The sequence below is a fragment of the Patiria miniata genome, unplaced genomic scaffold (genome assembly GCF_015706575.1).
Source record: "Patiria miniata isolate m_02_andy unplaced genomic scaffold, ASM1570657v1 HiC_scaffold_3, whole genome shotgun sequence".
Taxonomy (NCBI): domain Eukaryota; kingdom Metazoa; phylum Echinodermata; class Asteroidea; order Valvatida; family Asterinidae; genus Patiria; species Patiria miniata.
In genome coordinates, this window is record NW_024037069.1 from 41239763 (window position 1) to 41264057 (window position 24295).

Below are 24295 nucleotides of genomic sequence, written 5' to 3' on the forward strand. Positions count from 1 at the left end.
ACCGCCTGTACAATAAATCTTTTTGGCATTCCCATTGCGTCATGGGTATGACATACACATAATGCAGTTTATGCACAAACATATGGGGGCAGTGAACCATGCAAGCTTTAAAGGGAATGTACATCATTGGCTTTTGTTGTAATTTTCAGAAATGAAATATTTGAGGGGTTAGTATAGTAGATCAAATATTGTTACACTCACATGTTTGAAGTTTTGTGTTCGAAAATGCTGGAAAAACCAAGAAAAACAAAACTGTTCAAGTAGTCTGGTTCCCTGACTCCACTAAATATAAAATGGATCAATTTACAGATGCCGGAAAATTGTAAGGTAAGGGTACCAGTCTAGCTGGCCTGCACCCGTTCATGAACATGTAACCAATAGCAAACAAAATTTGGACTGAATTAATGGTAAATTTGGAGCAGTAGTTGAAAAATAGTTAGGTTTTTCCAACGGTGGTCGGCCGACCACCGCTGGAAATTTTTACAAAAATACCATTTTCTTGAAAATGACTTCACACCAGGTGCCATAATTTTACAGGATGCTTTAGACTGTCATTTACCAACATCCTATTAAGGTATTTCGCAAAAACTTGGTACTTTTATTTTTCGATGTTTGCAAATGTTGTATATTCCCTTCAAGTTATGTTTTGCTTCAGTATTTTTCCAAAATCGATCAATTCACCTACTTATGCATAGAGAATATGAAAAATTCATTTGCAAATACAAAGATCCAGTTTTTAAACTTCTGAAATAAAAGGAAATATAATTGACAAAGTTTCAGTTTTTAAACTTTTGAAATAAAAGATGAACTAACTTGAAATTTCTTTCTGGGTACCAGTCAACAATCCCAGAGGCGAGCGATTGTGATTGGTCAGAGTTGGAGGTGTGATCATGAAAGCTTGACTGTGATTGGCTAATATTTTTGCAGGGTCATAATATTCATATTAATGAGTAATAAGAAGGGATTCCCCGAAAAAATCTGAATCCTGACACGCTTTAAAAAACTAACTTTTAAAATAAGTGTATTTCAAATGATCAATACAACAATGTTTAAAAAAAAAAATGATCACTAAATTCTTAATGATGTATATTTGAGGAGGAATCAGTTGAAAGTTTTAACTGGTTTACAGCCCCATAGGTAATTGTGCACAAATTGCCTGGTTTTGTTTGTCATATACCCAATATGCAATGCGAATATCGAAGGTTTATTTACATGTAATCACTTTTGTGTGTAACTTCACATTACAACAATCAATTGAAACAATAACTTGTATTTTAATGTCAAAAGTTTTTGATAATCACTTTCTTTTGTAACATCTTCATTTTATCTGCAACTGAACAAAAATAAAGTTTTTTTTATGACTGTACAAAACCTTCTACACATAAAGATGCAAGTTTCAATGTAACACAGCAGGTTCAATATTATAGAAAAATATAACCACATTGTTAATCTTAAAAAAAATACTTTGAAAGCAGGGCTAAATGACATCTGTTCCTTGATAATAATTAATGAAAACCTGTGTTAGATTCACAGAAAATGTCCTACATGTGTCAGGTTTGAATTAACTAATTTAAAGACAACTTCCATAGAACTATATAGGTAAGCCCAACTATGGCAATGGTGTCAACCATAGTTGGGACGGTTGTTGGGACAGTCCAAACAAATAGTTGGGGAATTCCAAACTATACTTGGGTTGATCCTAATTGTAACTGTGTCCAATTTAATTGGCTATGGTTTGAAATTACACACGGGTCAATAGGAAGTGGCCGCAGCCGCTACCATAGACTCGTGTATGATTCCCAGCCACAGACACGGTCTAAAGTTGTAATCGTCCAACCTATAGTTGGGACAATGCCATAGTTGGGCCGTAACATCTCCATGAGGCTGTTCAGGTTGTACAGCTCCTGGTGTCGTTTCATTGTCGCACTCATAGTCAGGCGACGCAGCAGACAGCGCCCTCTTCAGTCTAGCCACAGAACCAACAGACAACGCTAGTAAGAACACCAAGTAGTCTAAATCTGCATGAAGCTGTCCAGGTGACACTCAGTCTAACAATTGTGTGTCACGGACATTGCGTGTCACCCAGTGCAATGCTCGTGCTCTTCACTTGCCCTCACTGTCAGGCGACACAGCAGACAGCGCCCTCTTCAGTCTAGCCGCAGATAGAGGGTCTACGCAACTACGCTAGTTATAACATCAACTAGACAGTGACTGCATGAAGCTGTCCAGATTGTACTCTGTCTCGTATTGCTTCTCGTCCCAGAGTTGACTCAATCCTTGCAGCACGCTGCCGGCCGTCTGCTTGCCCTTGCCTCCCCCAGATGACAACGACGATGCTGAGGCCTCCTGCTTTGATTCCTCCAACCCTCCTGGACGATTCTATGGAAATCGTAGTAGATTAAATCAGGTGGTGACACATAAAGGTTACAAACATAGCAGCAAGTTTAGTGAATAGAATGTTTGTTGTGGTAGAAAGGAAATTGTTCAGTCGTGTGGTTCAGATGAAAAGAACCTGTGAATTTGTTATTTTGAAGATCCAGTATTATTTCTCTTCGAAGAACACTAAATCTTGTTAGCTTGTGAGAATGGTTCATAGCGTTGTTCAATTCCAGTACTTCAAACTCGTCAAATAAATGGCAGATTATACGTGCCAAAACTGGGGGTCTTAAACTTTGAGAATTCTTAAGATGCACGGAGACCCATCCACCAAAGACTAGTTCACAATGTGTCCTGAAACAGTTAACAAAAGGAATCCTATGTGTTTTTTCTTCTTAAATCTTGTTATTTAAAGCTTTTGCATGGTGGAGTGCAAGGCTTGGGATAGGTTTGTAAAAAAAAACCTGTGAGGTGACTGACTCTTAAAGAGAGAAGGTACTGTGAAGTTTCAAGGGAATGTACATCATTGGCTTTTGCTGTAATTTTCAGAAATGAACTATTTGAGGGGTTAGTATAATAGTTCAAATATTGTTACACTGACATGTTTGAAGTTTTGTGTTCGAAAAATACTGGAAAAACCAAGAAAAACGAAAATGTTCAAGTAGTCTGGTTCCCTGACTTCACTAAAAATAAAATGGATCAATTTATAGATGCCGGAAAGTTGTAAGGTAAGGGAACCAGTCTAGCTGGCCTGCACCCGTTCATGAACATGTTACCAATAGCAAACAAAATTTGGACTGAAAAAATGGTAAATTTGAAGCAGAAGTTGAAAAATAGTTAGGTTTTTCCAACGGTGATCGGCCGACCACTGTTGGAAATGTATGCAAAAATACCAATTTCTTGAAAATGACTTCACACCAGGAGCCATACTTTTACAGGATGCTTTTGACTGTCATTTACCAATATCCAAGTAAGGTATTTTGTAAAAACTTGTTAGTTTTATTTTTCGATATTTGCAAATGTTGTATATTCCCTTTAACCTCAGAAGAGTTAATAATTCTGGTTCTCAGAACAACCTCTCTGATAGAGTTAGTCACTTGACAAGGTGTATCTGGGAACTTTTTCCAACTTAATAGCTTCTGTGATTGAACTGCTGTGACCAATGTCTTGTATGATGGAATATGATCACTATATCGGACTCAGACTGCCAGATGACACAGGTAAGCTCAGTGTTCAAGTGTTTAAGATTGTGGTTCAATGCCACTAAAAGAAAACTTGTGGATTTTTTTTTTCTCAAGCTCTCTGACAGCTCTGAATTCACAGTGTTGATAAAATTGCATTAGTTGTCTTGATTATACCTGGTCAAGAGAAAACAAGTCCAGAAGCTGATCTGTCCCCATGGATTGAAGGCTGGAGTTATCCTGGGTGATGACTGTGTTGGCGATGTTCATCTTAAACTTCTGCAATCTGTCAAGAAAATATTATATCATTGTGGTAAAATTGAAACCATATGCATACGGAATCTATGGAATGAACTCCCTAAGTGTCTTTTTTGGGATCAGGAAATGAAAAGTTAGACGACATCAAAAGTAAAACCTAGGTTTAATTTATTAGTTTTAACTAGTTTTAATTAGGTTTTACTTTTATTATCTCAGTTGCCTTCTGTTTAAGTTAAAAACAAAGTTTCAATTGATATTGTGTGAATTCAACATTTTGAAAAAAAAAACTCATTTACTTAAAAATAGTACAGATTATTAAACAAAATCTCAGGTTGAAACTCAAATGTAACAACTTTTCATAACATTTAGGACAAAATTATACAAAATACTTAATTTTCCCCTCATGACATAACTTTAGCACCTTTTATTCGGTAGAGTTTTTAAGACAGTGTAAACACTCATAGGCGATGTAGGTAAGATATTTACCCCATAATTTTCTCTTCCAGAGTTCCCCTTGTGATGAGGCGGTACACGTTGACCACTCGCTTCTGACCGATGCGGTGGGCTCTGTCCATTGCCTGCATAAAAAGGAACAAAACATATTTTAAAAATGGGGGGAAAAGAAATAATAATATTATGACCCGCTCCACAAAAAAGGGTATTATGTCACAAAAAAGTGAATTTGAGTTATATACATGGTTGGAAAGCCCACAACGTAAGCTATCATTTGGTATATAATAGAGCTCGATAGACCCCCCCCCTTCTGGAGATATGATATATTTGCATATTAATTACTTCCTCGGACTTTGAATTACACAACTGAGAAAACAGGCTTTGAAATGGCTGGATCTGTTGTAGTTTTGGGCATGATGCACTCAAAATTGTCGTTTTTTCCCCTCTTTATTCATCAAAATCAGCATTTCTGTGGATGAACCCAGAAACTTTAGGTAATAGAGATGTCATTCATGACAAAAAATGAAAATCACATTTTGATGAAATTTTCACCCTCTCAACGTTGAGCGGGCCATTACACAATAGTGCACGGCGCGACTTAATACCCCTTTTTGTGGAGCCGGTCACATATACCAAAGGTGTGTCCAAGGAATGAGCTGATTTGCTTCATCATTACGTTGTGGATGAGGAGAAAATTTCAGTGGAGCACTATGCCATGGTCAACCTGACCACATGAGTAAAGACACAAACATTGACACAGCCATTTCATTTGCCTGTCAGTAAACTCAACCAGAAAGAAAACTTGATGTAATATGAACATCTTGGGTAGAAAAAAGAAAGAAAATTTGGATGAAAAAAATCAAGACAAGTTGAGACACTAATTGTATGTTTCATTAGTATGAGTGCAGGAAAAACGTTTTGTACAAGCACAAGATCATGAACTCAAAAAACTGTGTTGTTCAAATATAAGCAAGGAAATTTTTCTTAAGTTAACCAGTTCTCGTCGGGATTCTTTTGACAAGAACAGAACGAGGCGCGGGATTACTTTTCACTCGACCTCAAGCCAGGCAGGTTGAAGCCATCACCCTCGGGCAGCACACTCATATTTCCGGCCTTGCTCGCTGCGAGCGGGTCACTGACAGATATTTCCGGCCTCGCTCCCTGCGTGTTTATCCATCATCCATTCCGGATACCGCAAACTTTTGCGTGTATACACGTCATCCGGCGCGAACTGGTTATTAGTAAAGGAAAGAGATTGATATGAGAAAAAAAGAAACACTCATGACATACCTGCAAATCCCTGGTAGGGTTCCAATCATGCTCCACAAATACCACAGTGTCTGCTCCCGTCAGATTGAGACCTAAGCCTCCGACGTGTGTGGTGAGCAGCAAGATGTCAATAGAGGGATCATTGTTGAATCTGTGCAGCAAAAAAATTAAGTGTTCGATAAAATTGAAGACAAAGCATAAAGCAACATATGGGGGTAAAGGGCCATCTCAATTTATATCTGGGACAAGTCCGGACAAGTTGTGGGTAGAATCATTCACTTTGTCCGGAAGAAGCTCTGCATTTGTCCTGGACATGTTCCGGGGAAATTTTCATCAACAACTGCTTGACTCACCAATACTGATATTTTCATTGCGAGTAAAATTGCAGGGGAGTTGTTTAGAATCCTGCAACCTATACCTGATACAATGTCTGCAACTTGTCGGGAACTCGTACCGGATATGAATTGAGACAGGCCCTAATATGTGATGTTCAACACTTTCAGTCCTGCACCGAGTCTATCCAGGGTAATTTCACCTCCAGATTGCATATCTGGGATATCCTGGATTATCACACAGAGTCTGCAGATTCTACTCCAGAGAAATCTTTCACAGTGCAAGTATAAAATCAGGATATTTGGAATCTGGAAATCAACTGTGTGAAACACTGAAAAATGTGAAAACATCGAAAAGTGTGTGTTGAGTGCACTCTTTCATAATGATGTATGTTTACATAGACCCTTACTCTGCACACTTTTTTGCTACGAATATTCTTGAATCCCAAATGGACAAACCAACAGTCAATAAATGAAACAAGAGGTGCACATTGCAACACACTACACATGAGATACTTCTCGGACTAACTTTCTACTAAAAAAGTGGGTGAAAATGATTTAATTTTTCAAGCAAACTTTTCACGTAAACTTTCAAGCAAGATTAAATATAACGTGAATGGAAAATGGAAATATGAAAAGAAGAGGACTCTCTGTACCTGTGGACTATGTCATGTCTTTGGCCGGCCGGTACGCTGCCGTCCAGCCTGAGGTAGGTTACATTGGGAAGGTGCTTTCTGTGATAAAATCAATATGAGATCCATAAAAAAATGTCCATCCATTCTCATTGCAAAAGGCTCTACTTTCTATTTCTTTAGGAGCTATGTGACAATCTTTAAAATTGTAACCAACTCAAAATTTAGAGTTTTAGACCAGAAAAAAGGCAATGGGCCAATTTCATGGAGTAGCTTAGCAGAAACTGCCCTGCTAATAAAAAATTAAGCAGATAACAAGGTCACAAGCAACACACATCACATCGCATTTTACTGATAGTAGCTCCTCGAAACTGGCCCCACAAAAACCTGTAAGCTGAAATATGATCCTAACCTTAGTAAGTCTTTCTCCACAATATCCAGCATGCTCTTGAGTTGACAGAACAGCAGTACCCTGTGCTGGCCCACCACGGCTTCAGTCAATCCCTCCTGCTCACTACCCATGACCTCCACGCCGATGCCACAGTCTTGGAGTAACTGCCTGCAGAAACGGAAATTACAGACAATGTCCAGAAGAAATGTTAAGCGTATATTATAATAATAATAATAATTTGGGAGGCTAATCATCCTTACTCGCAGCTGGTATGCTGAATTGTACATAAAGGCACCTATGGCTGCCGGCCACATCGACCAATATATGACCACGGAGCACAGCCTGAGATCGAAAGTGTTTGATTTTGCCGGAGGGAGGAAAACCAGAGGGCCCTGAGAAAAACCCTCGTGGCACAGGAGAGAACCAACGCACAACTCTACTCACATGTGACCCGCGGCCAGGATTCGAACCGTGGTCACCTTGGTGAGAGGCGAGCACTTTACGCACAAGCCACCCATGCCACCAAAATATTACCTTATACAGCATAGATATGTCAGGCTTGTGCATGTCTGGAGAACTCTATTCTGCCCCTGAAGTTAGCATGCTTGTCTGTTTGCTCACTTATTATAGTCTCTGTTAAATAGATTTGGTTGGAGGAATATCCAGTACTTGACAACAATATGAATTTGGAACCAGGGTATACCAGTGCTGCACAGATTAAGCACAGTTCAATAGACTAATTTGGCAAACAAAATTAGGAGCCAGTTTTTTTCAGGTGGAAGCCTCCTGAGGACGGACAGAGCACACTCTCCGAAACGTCAAGTTCTACACTCAACCAACCGGTTCTTTTAAGAACAACACTTCTTCCAAGAAGAGATTTCTTTCCACATAGGTTACCCGAAATTTTGTCTATTTTAGATGGAAGCATGTACGGGTAAATGCCGTGAGAGTTCTTAAAGACAAGACACGTGAACCTTTTGGTACCCCTATCAGTTGAAGGAGCCCAGAGTGCGTGTGTGCGTACTACCTGAGTGCGACTCGCTCGAGCCTGGTACCATCTCAGAAAACGGCTGTTGCTGAATTAGTCTATAAGGAGTAGGGGTAGGTGGTTGCAATAGCTTGAAAATGCGCACAGGAAATTTTAAGGTTTGCAAGACAAAATATTGGTTCTAAAAATCTACAAAAAAAAATTGAATCTCAAACTAGGTTTTGCCCTTCACCGATGTATAAACACTGTATACTCAGTGTGTTACCTCCCGAGTGAAAGTTGCAAAAAATCACTCGGGTGGGACTCGAACCCACGACCTCCTGCTTTCTAGTGCAAACTTCTTACCACTCGACCGGAGTATACAGTGTTTAAATGTCGGTGAAGGGCAATTTCTAGTTTGATTTACATCACCTAGACGCACAAAAATTCCATCTTAAATTGAATCTCATTTCATTCAGTTGTCTTTGTTTGACCATTAGCTGAAAAAAAAAGTCACCAAAAGAAAAAAAAATATTTCAGGACGGACATTCTCACATGCCTGTATCCTACAATCTAATTCTCCAACTTACTTGAGTGCAGTCAATTTGGGTGCGTGTGCGATATCATGCAGGGAGGTGTTCTGATCACTTAGTTGAGCGGTGACATTATCATACTGGGGATGTTTCTTGTTTAACACCAGAAGTGGATGATTGCAGACCTTGCGTAAGTACTGAAGGGCCTAAGGGTATGATGCAAAAAACAAAAACATCAAGGCAGTGAACATCATTCTTAAGTAGCACAAAATCTCACGGTTTTATTATCCTAGAATAGAAAACACAACTGTTTTAAGGTGAAATGACAACTTAACACAAAAGTTTACAAGAACTTGTTCAAAATTTGAGAAATAAGGATCTCAGATATTGGATATTCTTCGTATTCTTCTGAATACAAATTTTAACGTCCGAAGCTGCAACTGTGATCCACCTTTCAAAGTTGAGTACTAAAATCGAAGAGGGACTGACTACACTACAAATGGAATTTGCGTAAATTAATATTGGGTTTTTCCCTTTCGCCGACGTTTTTTTAATAAACACTATATACACAGTGTTGTCCAAAGGCTTGCAAAAACAATTTCACAAGCTTACTCGGGTGGGACTGAATCCCATGACCTGCTGCTGACTAGTGCAGACGTCTTACCACTCAACTAACGTGCTTGCCAGGGTCGGGTGGTCAGTTAAAGTCTGGTACCGCAGTCAGTGGGTACCGCAATCAAACTTTTTATGAGATGGAATTGGGTTTTTGTCCTTCGTCAATGTATTTGCATCGCCCCGATGCAAAATACATCCCGTAAAAATTTTGATTGCAGTACCAGATTCAAACCAACCATCCGACCCCAGTAATTTCAGTGGTTGAGTGGTAAGACTTCTGCACTAGTAAGCAGGTGGTCGTGGGTTTGAGTCCCACTGTTCGAGTCTGACTAGAGTCTGTCCGTGGGGCGCTGTGGTCCAATGGTTATGGTGTTCGACTTGTGTGCCGTGGTGCCTGGGTTCGAATCCTGACCGTGGGAACATGGTGCTTGTGCTCTTGAGCAAGGCACTTGACCATTATTGCTTCGTCCTTCAGATGGGGCGTAAAGCCGTAGGTCCCGTGTGTTGTGTAATGCACGTTAAAGAATCCAGTAACACTTATCGCTAAGAGAAGAGGTTTGCCCCGGTGTTTCTGGCAGTGGCAGCAATATGCGCCGCAGCACCTAGCAAAAAGGTGCTACATAATGGGTCTCATATGTTCATATACTTCATTTACCTGTCTTTGGTTGCATTCTCCCCCAGCGCTTTGTATCCTTTGGAAAAGGCGCTATATAATACGGTTATTATTATTATTATTATTGTCCTACCTGGAATATGTGACTTGTAGCCGGTGCCAGGGGCTTGGCCTCAGTTTCCCTCTCATCCTCTGGGCTACCGATGCTTGCCTCTACACCCTTCTTGGCTCTCGACCTGGCAAAGTCTTCATACAGTTGCACCTTTGGGGAAAAAAAGAGAACATGTGTATATTTATGGCACAACTGTCATCAACCCATTCACTTCAAACAGGGCTCAATTTCATGGCTGTGCAATAGATCTCTCATAGGACCCCACCTTAGCAGGAAAATTACAACTGCATGTTCAATGCCATCAAGTGCATGTGAACTTGTTCTACATAACCCCCGAGGACCGACACACAAAGGGAGAACAACAGATCCTTTCAGTCCTCGGGAGTTGGGTCTTTTGTTCAAAACCGTCCTCTGTGGTAGGTTTGTGTGCTTAGTCGAAGGGAGTGTGTTATATCACAGGGACAAAGGAAAACACAAAGCATTGTCTTCGGGAGTAAAGTAAAACAAGAGTGTATGTGCATAATGCGCAAAATGTTTCTACACACGCGTGCGTGTTGCTCGAACTTTCTTCTAAATACAGCACAGCCGATGTGCGTCACAAAAATTTGCCCGAAATGCCGATGCACGTGGCAATGCCGATGCCGATGCACGTGGCAATCTTCGTGGAAAACACGAAGCATTGTCTTCGGGAGTAAAGTAAAACAAGAGTGTATGGGCGTAATGCGCAAAATGTTCTACACACACGTGCATGTTGCTCGAAACTTTCTTCTAAATACAGCACGGCCGATGTGCGTCACAAAAATTTGCCCGAAATGCCGATGCTCGTGGCAAACTGTAGGAAGTGACGTCATTTAAGAGAGAGACATATTGAACAAACAAATTCTATGCATCATTCAAAGCTTATAGCACTAACGCAAAAGTTTGTGCCACCTTGCTACTTGCTAACCTGAGATTCACTTTGACCATAAGCGCTGAATTTTCTCGAACATTCATCACATACGAAGAGCAGGACAACGAAACTGGACCCATGACATACTATATCCCACATATGAAGAAACGTGTCAATCTGTGTTCTTGTGTGCATGCTTTCAGACTTGCAACACACAATACTGAGAATCTAAATATTTCAGTTTTATCTTTACCTGTAGAGGACTGAGCTCACAGTAATAGTCCTGTATAATCTTGGGAGGCAGATCGTCCAGCACGTCCTCCTTGAGACGTCGGAGTAGGAACGGTAGGACCTGCCTGTGTAGGGACTCCATGGCCAAGGCACCTGTGTGTCCATTTCAAGATGCACGATATAAAGCTGAGCAAGGGACTACATCTAGAACTAGCTTAACTTTACATTTACATTTACTTAACTTCTCGGGATAAACAGTAAAAACAACAAATACAAATTAAAGGACAACAACAGAAAAATCGCCCAAAGGAGACAAAGTCTCTGTCGAGGGGCTTTCCTGACTAAAAGGTTCACACAAAAAATGAAGTAAATTAAATTAAATTAAACAAAAAAAACTTGTTAACTTTTTATCTGATGCAGCATACGGCAAGTACTCAGTTTCCAATCGTCCTTTAACCCTAACTCCCTACTGTCTTTTACTAAGTACTGGGCCAAGTCTGCCAAAGTCTATCAATCACACTGCTTCCAATGCATGCTTTGCTTTAGTCCTCCAGGCCCAAGTCCATCACGCTCCATCAATATTTAGTCAAACCAGGCCTGCAGGACCAAGTCCCCCAAAATCCACCAAAATGGGGGGATGGATTTTGACGGAGTTGGGGAGGTTAGGGTTATTCTAACTTAATTGTCCTTTATGTTTGGTGTTCCATACTTTACCAGTGGCCAGGGAAACGCTAACAAGCTAGAACTTTCACCCATACGTCCTCAAAGCACCCAATAAACCCGGCTTGTTAATCTTTAAAATGATACAAACCATCCAGGATATTCAATTTTCTGTAACTGCTGTTTTATAACACGCTGTAGAAATCTAAAACAGCCACAGAAAGCAGGCAATGTTAAATCTACCACAAGCTATATTGACAAATCTGGCGGCAGCCATTCTCTGCTGTGGCAACAGGCTCGCGCGAGTCGCGCTCAGGTAGTGCACACGCACTCCGGGCTCCTTCAACCAATAGGAATACCAAAATGCGCGTGCGCCTCGTCTTTAAGAACGCGTGCAGCATGCGCATGAGCGTGACATCAGATCAGTAAAAGCTTCTAATTCTGGTCGCCGGATTCCACGATATATTGTTTCAGTAACAGAAGGATTTCATCCATCTGTGAAAGTCTCCATTTAATAAACATTTGATAGACTGTTTGAGGTGAACATACGTTAACGACTTCGTTAACACATTTCTTAACACTGTTGGTGGGCTAATATCTTGAGCTGGTGCCCCACGTGTTTGGTGCCATGTGTTCATTTAGGGACACAAGACACTTGTAAGTACGAGGGTGAAAGAATACTAACCAGCTTCTTGTTCCTTGGAGGAGCTCTTGGCGTCCCTGCTCTGGATGATGGGCTTGGCGTATCTGGCTGTGAACTGCTTCTCAGTGCCCAGGTAGCCAGGCATCAGGAAGTCAAACAGAGACCACAGCTCTAGCACATTATTCTGAAGAAAAAAAAAGGACATGATGTAATGATTGAAAAAAAATCTTTTACTTACGGGCAGCAGCTCAATTTTAGAACGTTTCCTTTTCAATTTTTCAAGGTTGAACAAAGAAATTGACTGGAGCAGGGTTTGAACCTGTGACCTCCGGATTGCCGTTCTGGTGCTCTACCAACTGAGATATCCAGCCCTATGTTCGCCGCCCCTGGACTGGAGACTAGGACTTTCTGATTGATTGTGATCGACTTGTGCGAGGACTTGCTTACAACTCTGGTAAACAATTCATAACGACGTCTGCACCTACATAAACAGCATGTCATTACCTGTATAGGGGTCTATGATAGGATCAGCCTGTGTGCTGGAAGAGTGTTATATAAAAGGAACAAAAGGAAACACAAAGCATTGTCCTCGGGAGTATAGTAATTCAAGAGCGTGTGTCCCTGATAGGATCAACCTGTGTGCTGCACTCAGCTGCTTGATAGCCTTAGCCAGCTTGGTTTAAAGGTCTCAATGTGTCTGCACCTACAGCATGAGCCTGTCATTACCTGTAGAGGTGTCCCTGATAGGATTAGCCTGTGTGCTGCACTCAGCTGCTTGATAGCCTTAGCTAGCTTGGTTTAAAGGTCTAAATGTGTCTGCACCTACACCATGAGCCTGTCATTACCTGTATAGGTGTCCCTGATAGGATGAGCCTGTGTGCTGCACTCAGCTGCTTGACAGCCTTAGCTAGCTTGGTTTAAAGGTCTCACCTGCACCTACACCATGAGCCTGTCATTACCTGTATAGGTGTCCCTGATAGGATGAGCCTGTGTGCTGCACTCAGCTGCTTGATAGCCTTAGCTAGCTTGGTTTAAAGATCTCAATGTGTCTTCACCTACACCATGAGCCTGTCATTACCTGTATAGGTGTCCCTGATAGGATGAGCCTGTGTGCTGCACTCAGCTGCTTGATAGCCTTAGCTAGCTTGGTTTAAAGGTCTCAATGTGTCTTCACCTACACCATGAGCCTGTCATTACCTGTATAGGTGTCCCTGATAGGATTAGCCTGTGTGCTGCACTCAGCTGCTTGATAGCCTTAGCTAGCTTGGTTTAAAGGTCTCAATGTGTCTGCACCTACACCACGAGCCTTTCATTACCTGTATAGGTGTCCCTGATAGGATTAGCCTGTGTGCTGCACTCAGCTGCTTGATAGCCTTAGCTAGCTTGGTTTAAAGGTCAAAATGTGTCTGCACCTACATCACGAGCCTGTCATTACCTGTATAGGTGTCCCTGATAGGATGAGCCTGTGTGCTGCACTCAGCTGCTTGATAGCCTTAGCCAGCTTGGTCTTGCCATTCTTGATGATGTGGCCCTCATCAAGTATACAGTAATTCCACTGGATTGTCCTGTGAACAATGCAAAACAAACAGTTGAAATGTACTCAAAATCAGAGATATTATTATATTATAATAGTTTATGCAGTACCCGCTGCTATGTACATCAGATTCGAACCAGCCAATCGATCCCGTTAGCTCGGTGGTCGAATGGTAAGATATCTGCACTAGAAAGCAGGAGGTTGTGGGTTCGAGTCCCACCCGAGTGACTTTTTCCAACATTCACTCGGGAGGTAACACACTGAGTATACAGTGTTTAAACGTCGGTGAAGGGCAAAACCTAATTTGGTCATAGATATTGTTACCATTAACTGTTTACTTGCTTCAATGTATAAACTAAGCTGGCATGAAAGCCGTTATATACTTACTTGAAGAAGTCGATGTCATTCCTAGCTATATCGTAGGACACTACAACCAAGTTGTGCTTTTTCACCCTACTACGCAACCTGCAGAGAGAAAGTCATGACAAAAATGAAGAAATTGAAAACAGTACAAATGACACATGGTGTATACTGTAATAGAAATAAATCACACCGTACTCAAATAGAAAAAGAAACTTTGTTCAGTAAAAGGTATTAAAAATACAAAACTATTAAAAATATTTAAACTTACAGAATCAAGTTTTTGTTTAATCACACAAGTTTGAATTTTTACTTTCACACCACTCAAATATTCCCAAACTTACATCTGCCGTTCGGTGGGTGGACCCGTGTAATGCAGGGGGTTGAGGAACTGTCTTGAGCAGAATTTCTCAATCTCAAAGACCCAGTGACCGGTCAGGGTGGGCGGACAGATGACAATGGATGTCACGGGGGCAGCGTCTGCATGGTGGGTTTTCTAACACATAAAATTAAAAAGATGAGGTAAAATTCAATGGTTGAAAGCATGTTTCCAAACTGAAAAAAAAAAGTATAATGCATAAAAATGTTAAATCAGACGCAAACATGCATACTGAAATTTGTATCCTTGTGGAGAAATTTCTTTGTTCTCATGTACTAAAGTTTTTGAGTTTGAAAGTTCAGTTTCAAAATGCTCTTATTTTAACCAGAATTAATTTCCTTGGCTGAAATTCGGACTTAATATCCCTTTTCTAAAACTCTACCATTTGCAACTGATCAACATACCTTGGAAATTCCTAGTTTTTGAGTAAAATCCATATATCTATTGTGGTGACGTATTCATCTACAGAAATTGCCCTGTGGAGACGTATACAATCCTTTGTTCCCTATTGTGTGCATGTCTCCAGAGGGCACGATGTATCAGATCATGTTCATCTGGGGGGGGGGGGGGGGGGAGGTACTCAGCACAAAATTGAACATGAACACAAATTTGTGATACTTTTGAAAGTTTTTCCGCTGCAAATTTGCTAAAATTGTAGACTTTTCAATTTTGGGGAATTCTGCTACAAAGTGTTTGTGATGTCAAATTTGTTTTTAAAGTGCAACCTGATCCTACATGTATATTAAAAATCTGGCAAAAAAAATGGTGCATGTGAATTCAAGACCTTCTTAACTATAGGCAAAAAAAATAGCTTACTCCATGGGAAATGAGTCTGGAGTTCAACAGTTTTAGGCAAGAAAGTTATCCTGATTTTTTTTTTTTTTAAAGCAAAACTGATACCAAAAATATGAAGAGGTCATGTTTCTTCCTAAAAATTTACATTGCTTTTGAAAGTTTTCCCCTGACAGTATTCAACCAAAGCATCAAAGAATTTAAATTACAAAGTCTCAAATTTGTGACGATATTAATGTTTCCTTTTGACATACTTTATAAGCTTTATCCCTAAGGTAGTGGTCACCAGCCATGATGCAGATGGACTGCAGTGTCTTGCCCAATCCCATGTCGTCGCACAGAATCCCATGCAACTTGTACTTGTTGAGAAACGCCAACCAGTTCACACCATCCTGTTAAAAAAAGTCAGATTTATGCAAACTAATTATACCCCAAAATAAAATTTTCAGATTCTTAGGTTCCTTGATCATAAGTAAATTTTATTCTGATTTCGAAGCACCAGAATTCAAATGGAGGAACAGTTAATAAGTTTTTTCCCAACGAGTTAATAACACTTATACCCTTGATGATATCGTTTTATCAACCCTGAAAGTATCCAGTTTGTTTTAATTGAATAACAGCTTACGAACCCTTCTCGAAATCAAACAAACTTTCCATCAGCAAACAATCAAGCCGTTACAGCAATACAGAAAACATTAGCTGTTAGTAGCAAATTATAGCTTCTTTAGACAAGAAGGACACACAGTTTGTTAGTTTTGTTGGTTCTAATAGAGTCCTTTCAAAATTTTGTTCAACGCGAAGTGACTGGAAAATTAATAAGAGCAATTTCAGCGTCATGGACAATACAAAACAGGCATTTTTTTGTACTCTAGAGCTCAGTGAATATGCCTAAAAATGTATTTTTCAAATCGTATACATCCATCATCTAGTAATGGTCAAGGAGATTAGAGACTAGGAGTTTCGGATCATTTCACCGAATCATTAATTAGATATCATGGTTAACTGGCTCTGCTGTGGACATTATATTTTCTTCTGTAATGCTGAAATTGCCCCCAAGGTAAAGTAAATTGAATTCTAATGCTAGTGTAAATTAAAAAATACAAGGGTACATTTCAAGGAAACCCCATCATGAATTCATCATCACATTAACATATCGAAAACAGAGTACTCACAAGAAATTATTTGCCTGCCCTCAGTGAACAAGCCAGTTTGGTATTCCAAAATAGTCTGGTGCACAGGAAGATTTGATGATTTTTTTGGGGGATAAACGCGCACAAGGCTATGGGGGACGTGGTAACCTAATCTTCATTCTATGCAATGTTCCATGAAATCGAAAAGAGATGGACCTTTCGTTCGCACAAAATTTTTGACACACAAGACACCTAAGAACACTTTGCTGTCCCAAAGTTGTTTGCAAAATGTTATACTTCAAAACACGAGGATCTCTTTAATTTTGCTGGTACCCTGCTATGCTTTTGCACGCATACGATGACATTTTTATCCCGAAAGAAAAATCGGCAAATCTTGATTTGCACATGCACAGTCGGAATACCGAACTCGCATATAATTATTACTTAAATGACGAAATAGTGTTTTGAAATCCACATAATCTTATAGTCCAAACTTGCCGCTGAGTTAGTTTTACTTTAATTATCTCCAAAAAAGACTGAAAATTTGGTATTTCAAAGTGTACCTGTTGGTATTTCCTGAGCTCTGCTTTGATGGTGACAGGCACTTCGTAGTTATCCAGCTTTTTACTGTCTAGGAGTTGTTCCAGGAAGCGCCGTTCCCTAGCCTTCTGCTTGACCAAGGAGGCTGCCATGGCCGGTGGGTCCGGGATCCCTGCCTGGTGGTTTGTCAAACGGAGAGTCCAACTTGAGAAAGTGCCCCAATTTCATGTAGCAGCTTAGTAGAAAATGTTGCGTAGCAGATTTATGTGCTTAGCAAAAATCAGGTTGGAACCAGTTAAATGCAATAAACATTGCATGGCACAGGGACTGGTGACCTGTTTTTGTTAAGCAGCTGCTAAACACAGAATTTTGTTAAGCACAAAAGATATATATCTTTTGTGCTTATCAAAATTCTGTGTTTAGCAGCTGCATGAAAATTTGCCGCTGTGCATAATATCAGAGGTCTGCTTGCAGAGTTATTGCCATTTCTGACAGTGTTTTGGGGCCTCTTTGATTGTTTGTTAATGCCGTTTTTCTTCATGCGCAAAATAGTGATGTTCACTTAGGCAGAAGCTTCAGCGTTACAGCATATTGCGATTGAAAACTGCCATAACTTGTTAATTTATTCTTGTCCTTAATCGTTATTTGTGCAATTTTCCTTTCCTGCCTTTAGTACCTGACAGCAGTCCATTAGCAAACTCACAAATGAAATTGTTTCCATGCACCAGAGATGAAACTGGCATATGGGTACAAAAATCAGAAATTTCGTTGGAAAAATAAAAAAGTTGGTTTTCCGATTAATATCGGAAAAGTTTCATCTCTGATGCACAATATTTTGAGTTGAGTATTGGTAAAGAAAATCCAAAAACAGTTGGATGTGTCCCTTATTGATATTACAAAACAGCGCTTTCAAGTAAATAAAGGTCCTTTAAAATTTCACAAAGTTTAATGGCATGAAAATTTGTTCAAACTATATAATATTCATTCTGCAGCTGTTTTAATATCCACAATATAAAGCTGTTGATTTTTACAACAAATTCAGGGTTAGTTGCACGTGAATTACAGGGCATCTTTTGAGAAACCCACCTCCAGTGGCATGAGTCGTATCAGCGTGGCAAAGCAGTGCGTAGCAGTCAGTCGCACGCTCTCTGCTTGGTCGCTCATCCGCCCCAGCAGTGGCACCACCAGCAACACGATGTATGGCACCACGGACATCCCTAGCCTCTCGATGAGACACATCAGGGCCTCGACGGCTCCCTCCCGGCGCTGCGTCTCGCCGTCCCCGGCCTCCAGGAGTGGCAGGACGTCCTCCAGCACGCGATTCATGGTCTCGGCCATGGAGACCTGGCCCAGGGCTCCCAGGCTGGTGGCTGCCATGTGGCGGACGGCGGTGTAAGGGTACTGCAGGCACTGGATCAGGTTGGGCAGAAGGGCTGTCAGCTGGATATATCAAAAAGTTGAAGAATGGAGTAAGCAGGATGAGAACAGTTTGCAATTACTATCATCATGAAACCCTGAGATCCTGACAATGCTCTGGATGAAAAGCCAGGGCATTTTCTATCCATTTCCCAGGCTGCAGCATTGCATGTCACTACAAACTTGATTTTTTGTGTGATCCCTGCCAACATATATGATTCGATCAAGCTAAAAGAGTTGTTTGTCGGCCCTTATCAAATTTTTTTTTAGTTTTTTTTTTACATTCTTGAATAGAGCCATCTTTCAGTTTATATTTGGTGAAAACCCCATGTGAATACAACCTTCCGTTCAGAAGTTATGGGACGTAAAACACAGGCAGATCAGAAAGAAGAAAACCGAGAAATCAAACAGAGAAATCAACGATTCAAAATTGAAGTGTTTAATGAGTAACAATAAAACATGCTTCAGGTCATTGAATATTAACTCCTTAGCAAAAATGTCACATTTTAACTACTTTATTGTGAGTTTTTCTCGGAAAAAAATAATTGACATGAAAGAGGACATATGTAGCCTTTCGATTTTACAAAAAAGTCAATTTTGAAATTTCCACCCCTGCTCACCAATTTTGGGCTGTATCTTAAAATCATAATTGCTGACAAACGACTCATTTAGCTTGATCGCATCACATCTTCAATTTTGTCTTTATCTTTTAATGAATTTTCAACTTGTATGCTTAATGCTTAACAGAGAAAAGCTCTTTTTTTCCTTCTATATTGGACATTTCAACCCTCTGAGAATACAACTTTATTTTGGTTTGCTTTGGGGAACGTAATGCATGAAAAGATACGCCTAAATTATTATCAGGCCAAAAATAATTCGAAATTCGAACAGTACATATTCCAAAAGCTAACGTGGGCAAATTTTTGTTTATCTCATTCAAAAAAGAATAACTTTTACACTGCTAGAAAGATAGCTATTTAAAAACAAAATCTATTTTTCTGAGTGAAACTCAAAAATACCATGGGGGAAAAACTTTAAGTCACAATATTAATGAAAAGAAACGGTCGTGTTGGGTGTTCCTTGAATGTCTCGAAACAGACCCCGTCAAAGATGCATAAAGACAAGTCATGTGCTACTCTAACCTTTGGGTGTAGACTCTGATGCACTGCTGGGCATAGAACCTCAAACACCTGCAGTGTGTTAATAAGCTCCTGAGCAAGATCATCCTTGTCATCCACTAAAATGGCATCTGGGGTAAGCAAAAGTCAAGATTACAATACAAGATTATCCTAGACACCTATACAGGGTGAGTAAAAAAACCCCGAAACCCAAATATCAGGACTACCATTTTAGTGAAGTTCTGTATGTAACACAATCAAAATCTAGGATATGAAAGCCCAATTCATAAGCTTTCTTTTAGTACAAGAATCATTCAAATCACTCATGTACTTTCCAAGTTATGAAACCACCGTTTTAAAGTTCTGTCCACATATCACAAAAAAGGTGTGCGTTCTTTCAGCAAAACGAAAACAATTCACACACATCCCTATGTGATTTGTTTTTGTTTTACTGAAAGAACACTTACCTTTTTGTGATCCGTGGACAGAGCTTTAAAACGGTGGTTGTGTTTAAAATTCCGTAACTTGAAAATTACACGAGTGATTTGAATGATTTTTGCACTAATAGAAAGCTTATGAATTGGGCTTTCATATACTAGATTTTGAAAATATTACATGCAAAACTTCACTAAAACAATGGTCCCAACATTTGGGTTCTCTTTTTTTTTTTACTCAGCCTGTAGTGTTCATCATTGGATGTATATGAGAAAGCTGAAAAGTTCAGAGAGTAATAAGCGAACCACAAAAAAATTCTATGGCAAAGTTATAACTATGTCAACACAGCAGCAATTTCACAAAACTTTATGCAATGGCATAAGTCCACTTGCGCCACAATTTATTGCGCAAGCTGCGCAACATTTCACGCTGCGCAACATTTCAGTTATGACAATTTAACAAAAGTTTCGTAGTGCGTAAGTCCGCGACTTAGTTATTGCATAGCGACTGAAAGTGACCCATTTTACCAGCAAATTGTGATTGTGGTGGAGCCTGCTACTGCACAACTTATCACGGTAAATACAAGACACTGCCAGCCCCAATGACTTTAAAACCTTACCAAATTTGGATGGGTGCAGATGCTCTTGCAGCGGGGCTGCCATCAGCTCCCACAGCTTGCCAGCGCCGGTGATCAGATCGGCACCAAAGTGCCGCGCCACGGTGGTCAGTGCAAACTTGGCCCCTCGGTGCTGGAGATGGAGCTGGGGGCTACCCCCGTCAGTGAGAATGGATGGGTCCAGGAAGAGGCCAGTCTCGGAGAAGCTACTGGATTCTTTGCTGCGTGATCGGGCGTAGGCGGCACGTCGGCTGGCCGCGGTAATGGCTGCTATCTACATGAGACAAGGAATGTAATTGGGTAATAACGTTAGTATCGGTGGCCAATGCTTAGTACAAAGCAAGACACAATTCTTTGCTGCGGGACATATAGTGCAGAGGGATCAACATACTAACTGAAGTAATGAGTACTTACAACAAATTAAACGATTTGGAAAAGTTTGTGGATTGTGTGGAAGATGGCCAAAGTTTTTACATCAGTAACGACTGTATGATTTCAAGTTAAATTAATTTGAAGATCAGAGGCTAATACTTTGTGTATTTCAGATATTACTGACTATTTATATAATCTACTTTATTCTTATTTCCTTTTTTTTCTTCAAGTTTAACAAAGAAATTGACTGGCGCGGAGTTTGAACCTGCGACCTCCGGATTGCCGTTCCGGTGCTCTACCAACTGAGCTATCCAGCCCCATGTTGGCAGTATTTCCTTTGTTGACAACTTTGAAAGAATGCTTGTTCCAAGTGCTTGTCAAGGTTACTCTTGGTGTCATGAACATCAAAAAAATTCATCTAGCTGATTGAAAAGTTAATTATGCTAAATAGTTGCTGTCTACAACATTAGATTCTGATCTTTTTAAGTTGAATTTAACAAATTGAATTTGTTATTATTTGTAATCAATCGATTACTGGAGTGCTGTGACCTTGTGGTTAAGGACATTGGATTTGTAGTCTGCAAGTAAAGCTGCAGGTTGTGGGTTCGAGTCCAGCCTGGGGTCATGGTGCGTGTGCCCTTGGGCAAAGCACTTTGTCACTCATTGCTTCTCTCCATCCAGGAGTAAATGGGTACCTGTAAGGGCAGAGATGGTTATTGTGATTGATTTTAGCTGCTTTGCGCCGAAATGGCAGCATCGAGCTGAATACTCCCCAGGAAGCTGAGATGGTATTTGGAATGTTTCATGGGCCCAGTGAGCAGGACAATAAATGCTGAAGCGCCTTGAGTACAAATAATGGTGGATACGTGCGCTCTATAACTACTCACTAAAAAATCAAACAAAACACTTCAGTTAAAAAAAAATTAATTGAAAACCAATCTCTATACCAAAAAAAATTGGGGGTAAAAAAAGAGTGTGCACCTGCTGCTGTTTGGCTAATGTGAGAATCCCGACCCTCTTGTCACACTGCACGGTGGTCACAGTCCCAGGGAGTGGGGACGATGGTCTAGACCCCGTGGCAGACCCAGTGGCAGACCCTGTTATAGACCCTTTGCTGAATGACGGCGGCCTGGCTGACAGGTCTAAGGAGCCCAAGGGCCGGGCGGCGTTTGGGGTGATGTTGGGGTCACAGCAGAGACTGTTGCAGAGGTTCTTGAGGATCTTCGGGGAGGGGCAAGGGGTGCGGTGACTGCACTGCTCCAGGAGGCTGGCCAGGCTGTTGGCTGCATGGCTCTGAAACACACAAACAAGAACTTATTTTGGGATGTTTGCAACCCTCTTCAAAGGCAATATTTGATGAGCTCATGGAATGTTGTGGTCCAGTATCTATTTAGCATTTTCAACGTATTTGCAAAATTAGTGTTTTCTAAACATTGTACAGCGTGTGCCAATAAAAATGTATCAGTCAATCCATGCATATTAAACAATACGTGTGGTCGCTATTATTCATCGGTTCAGTGAGTGAAATCGCATAGATGCAATCGGCTGAATGAGAATGTGTTCTGTATGCTGATTTCGGGCGCAATTCAAAACATGACTCGGCAACTTTCGAATTGAAATATTGTTTTCTCGGAATATACCATATTTACAGAGCTAAAACTTCATCATGTTAGTTGTTAAGCACCCGTCTTCAGACATGTCAGATTTTGAACACTTTTGTTGCTTCAAATGAAAAAAATCACAAATGACAAATACTCTACCCTACCTTTAATGTTAACTTTTTTTTAAAATTAGAAACGGGAAGTAAAACAGGTATTACGCATCCATCACGATTCGCTTGAATTCATCACCTTCACAAAAACTGTAATATTTTATTGTTTTGTTTTAAAGGAAGGATTTGATACCTGCATGATTGTTATCTGTTCTTTCTTCATGCTGTCCATGAGAGGCTTGATGATCGGGTTCAGTTTGTCTGGCAGGGTTTTCAAGGCAATCACGGCTGAGGCCACACAGGCATGGGTCCTGTCATTAATGCAAGGAGTACATACAAAGTTAACAATGCGAGTTTAGGCTTGCCTCGTTGAGGACGACCTCGTAGTTTCACTTCAGGATCAGAGTTGTACTCAGTTATTCAGTCAGTCAGTCAGCGACTCGGTCAGTGAGAACATAATATTATTATTAATATTATTTATTTATTTCTGGTAATGAAACCAAGGATTCCTCAAAAGCGCCCCAGGCACTGTAGCTCGCAAGCATGAAGAAACCTGTAGAGAGGAGACAATGAGAAGAAATTACAGTTTTAGAGGTGGGAGGAAAAACCCAGAACAATATTCCGGGAGAAAACCCACGGAATCAGGTAGGGACTAAAAACCCAATCCACATATTGGCCCAGGCGGGATTCGAACCCTAGTCACAGCAGTGGAAGGCGAGGAAAGTACACCTATGCCAACCTGACTCCCAATATGCTGGTATACAAATAATGAATGTTTACGAGTGCAATGGTAAGAATAATTTCACAAGGTGACAGATAGAATGTGTCGTTCAACAAAGCCAAAGCTGGAAAGGAGCATCCCATCTGTCACAAGTGAAATTATTCCTTCCATTGTATGAATGCGAAAGGCTCGTTATTTGCTTTATACAACACCTAACTCTTCGAAATCTGTGCCACCAATAAAGTGACTATGCAATTGAACCCAATATACAATTTACATCTCCCCAACGCAAATTGCATCTTAAAAAAAGTTTGGTTGCGGTACGCGCTGCTACATCAGACTCGAACCAGCCTGCCAACTCGACAAGCTCAGTGGTTCAGTGGTAAGACATCTGCGCTAGTAAGCAGGAGGTCATGGGTTCGAGTCCCACCCGAGCAAGCTTTTGAACTTTTTTCGCAAGCCCTCAGACAACACTGAGTATACAGTGTTTATAAAAATACGTTGGCAAAGGGCAAAACAATGATATTCAACAATACAAACTTGTGTTAGAAGAAAAGACATGAACGTTTTAAAAGCAACACAGATCCTCCGACCCTACCTTGTGCTCAGTATCTGCTGTTCTGTGTTGATCTCCTCAATGCTCCCCTGTATCTGTCTGCATTTCTGTTGGAGGTCCTGGGTGATCCTAGCTCCAAGGCCTGCCTGGAATAGCTGACCCTGGATGGACTCTGACAAGGCGTTGGCCTGCTCTACTGTGAAAGCACTATGGGGGGGGGGAATCAAACAGGTAAAGAACTTTTGAGGCATTTCCAGGACTTTTAAAAAAATACCTGAAAAAAATCCTGTCATGGTAACTACTAACTTTTGCAGCCAATCTTGAAAATGATATATTTGGTAAATCACTTCAAAAAAATCCTCAAGTCATTGAATGCTCCGTGGAATTGCTGATTCTAGCTGCAATAGCAATATGTGAGGTGTTCTGGTAAAATGAGACAGAACTGGGCACAGGCCGTAGT

At 40.6% G+C, this 24295-nt stretch overlaps 1 protein-coding gene across 2 annotated transcripts in view; it reads right to left on the reverse strand.

Moving 5' to 3' along the window:
• Positions 1–607: 607 nt before the first annotated feature.
• The window catches only part of LOC119738724 (TATA-binding protein-associated factor 172-like), a 48058-nt gene continuing 24370 nt past the window's right edge, over positions 608–24295 (reverse strand). For both annotated transcript variants that reach the window (XM_038213660.1, XM_038213659.1), the window contains 21 exons: positions 23878–24042; positions 22752–22869; positions 21829–22140; positions 20479–20749; positions 19449–19555; positions 17977–18330; positions 16914–17066; positions 15475–15612; positions 14394–14545; positions 14077–14154; positions 13591–13720; positions 12198–12339; positions 10875–11005; positions 9754–9882; positions 8450–8598; positions 6914–7060; positions 6526–6603; positions 5559–5688; positions 4302–4393; positions 3735–3843; positions 608–2379 (listed from right to left, as the gene is read on the reverse strand). In XM_038213660.1, the coding sequence (XP_038069588.1) occupies positions 2197–2379; positions 3735–3843; positions 4302–4393; positions 5559–5688; positions 6526–6603; positions 6914–7060; positions 8450–8598; positions 9754–9882; positions 10875–11005; positions 12198–12339; positions 13591–13720; positions 14077–14154; positions 14394–14545; positions 15475–15612; positions 16914–17066; positions 17977–18330; positions 19449–19555; positions 20479–20749; positions 21829–22140; positions 22752–22869; positions 23878–24042 (3268 nt within the window). In that variant the 3' untranslated portion in view covers positions 608–2196. The remainder of the gene's footprint in view (positions 2380–3734; positions 3844–4301; positions 4394–5558; positions 5689–6525; positions 6604–6913; positions 7061–8449; positions 8599–9753; positions 9883–10874; positions 11006–12197; positions 12340–13590; positions 13721–14076; positions 14155–14393; positions 14546–15474; positions 15613–16913; positions 17067–17976; positions 18331–19448; positions 19556–20478; positions 20750–21828; positions 22141–22751; positions 22870–23877; positions 24043–24295) is intronic.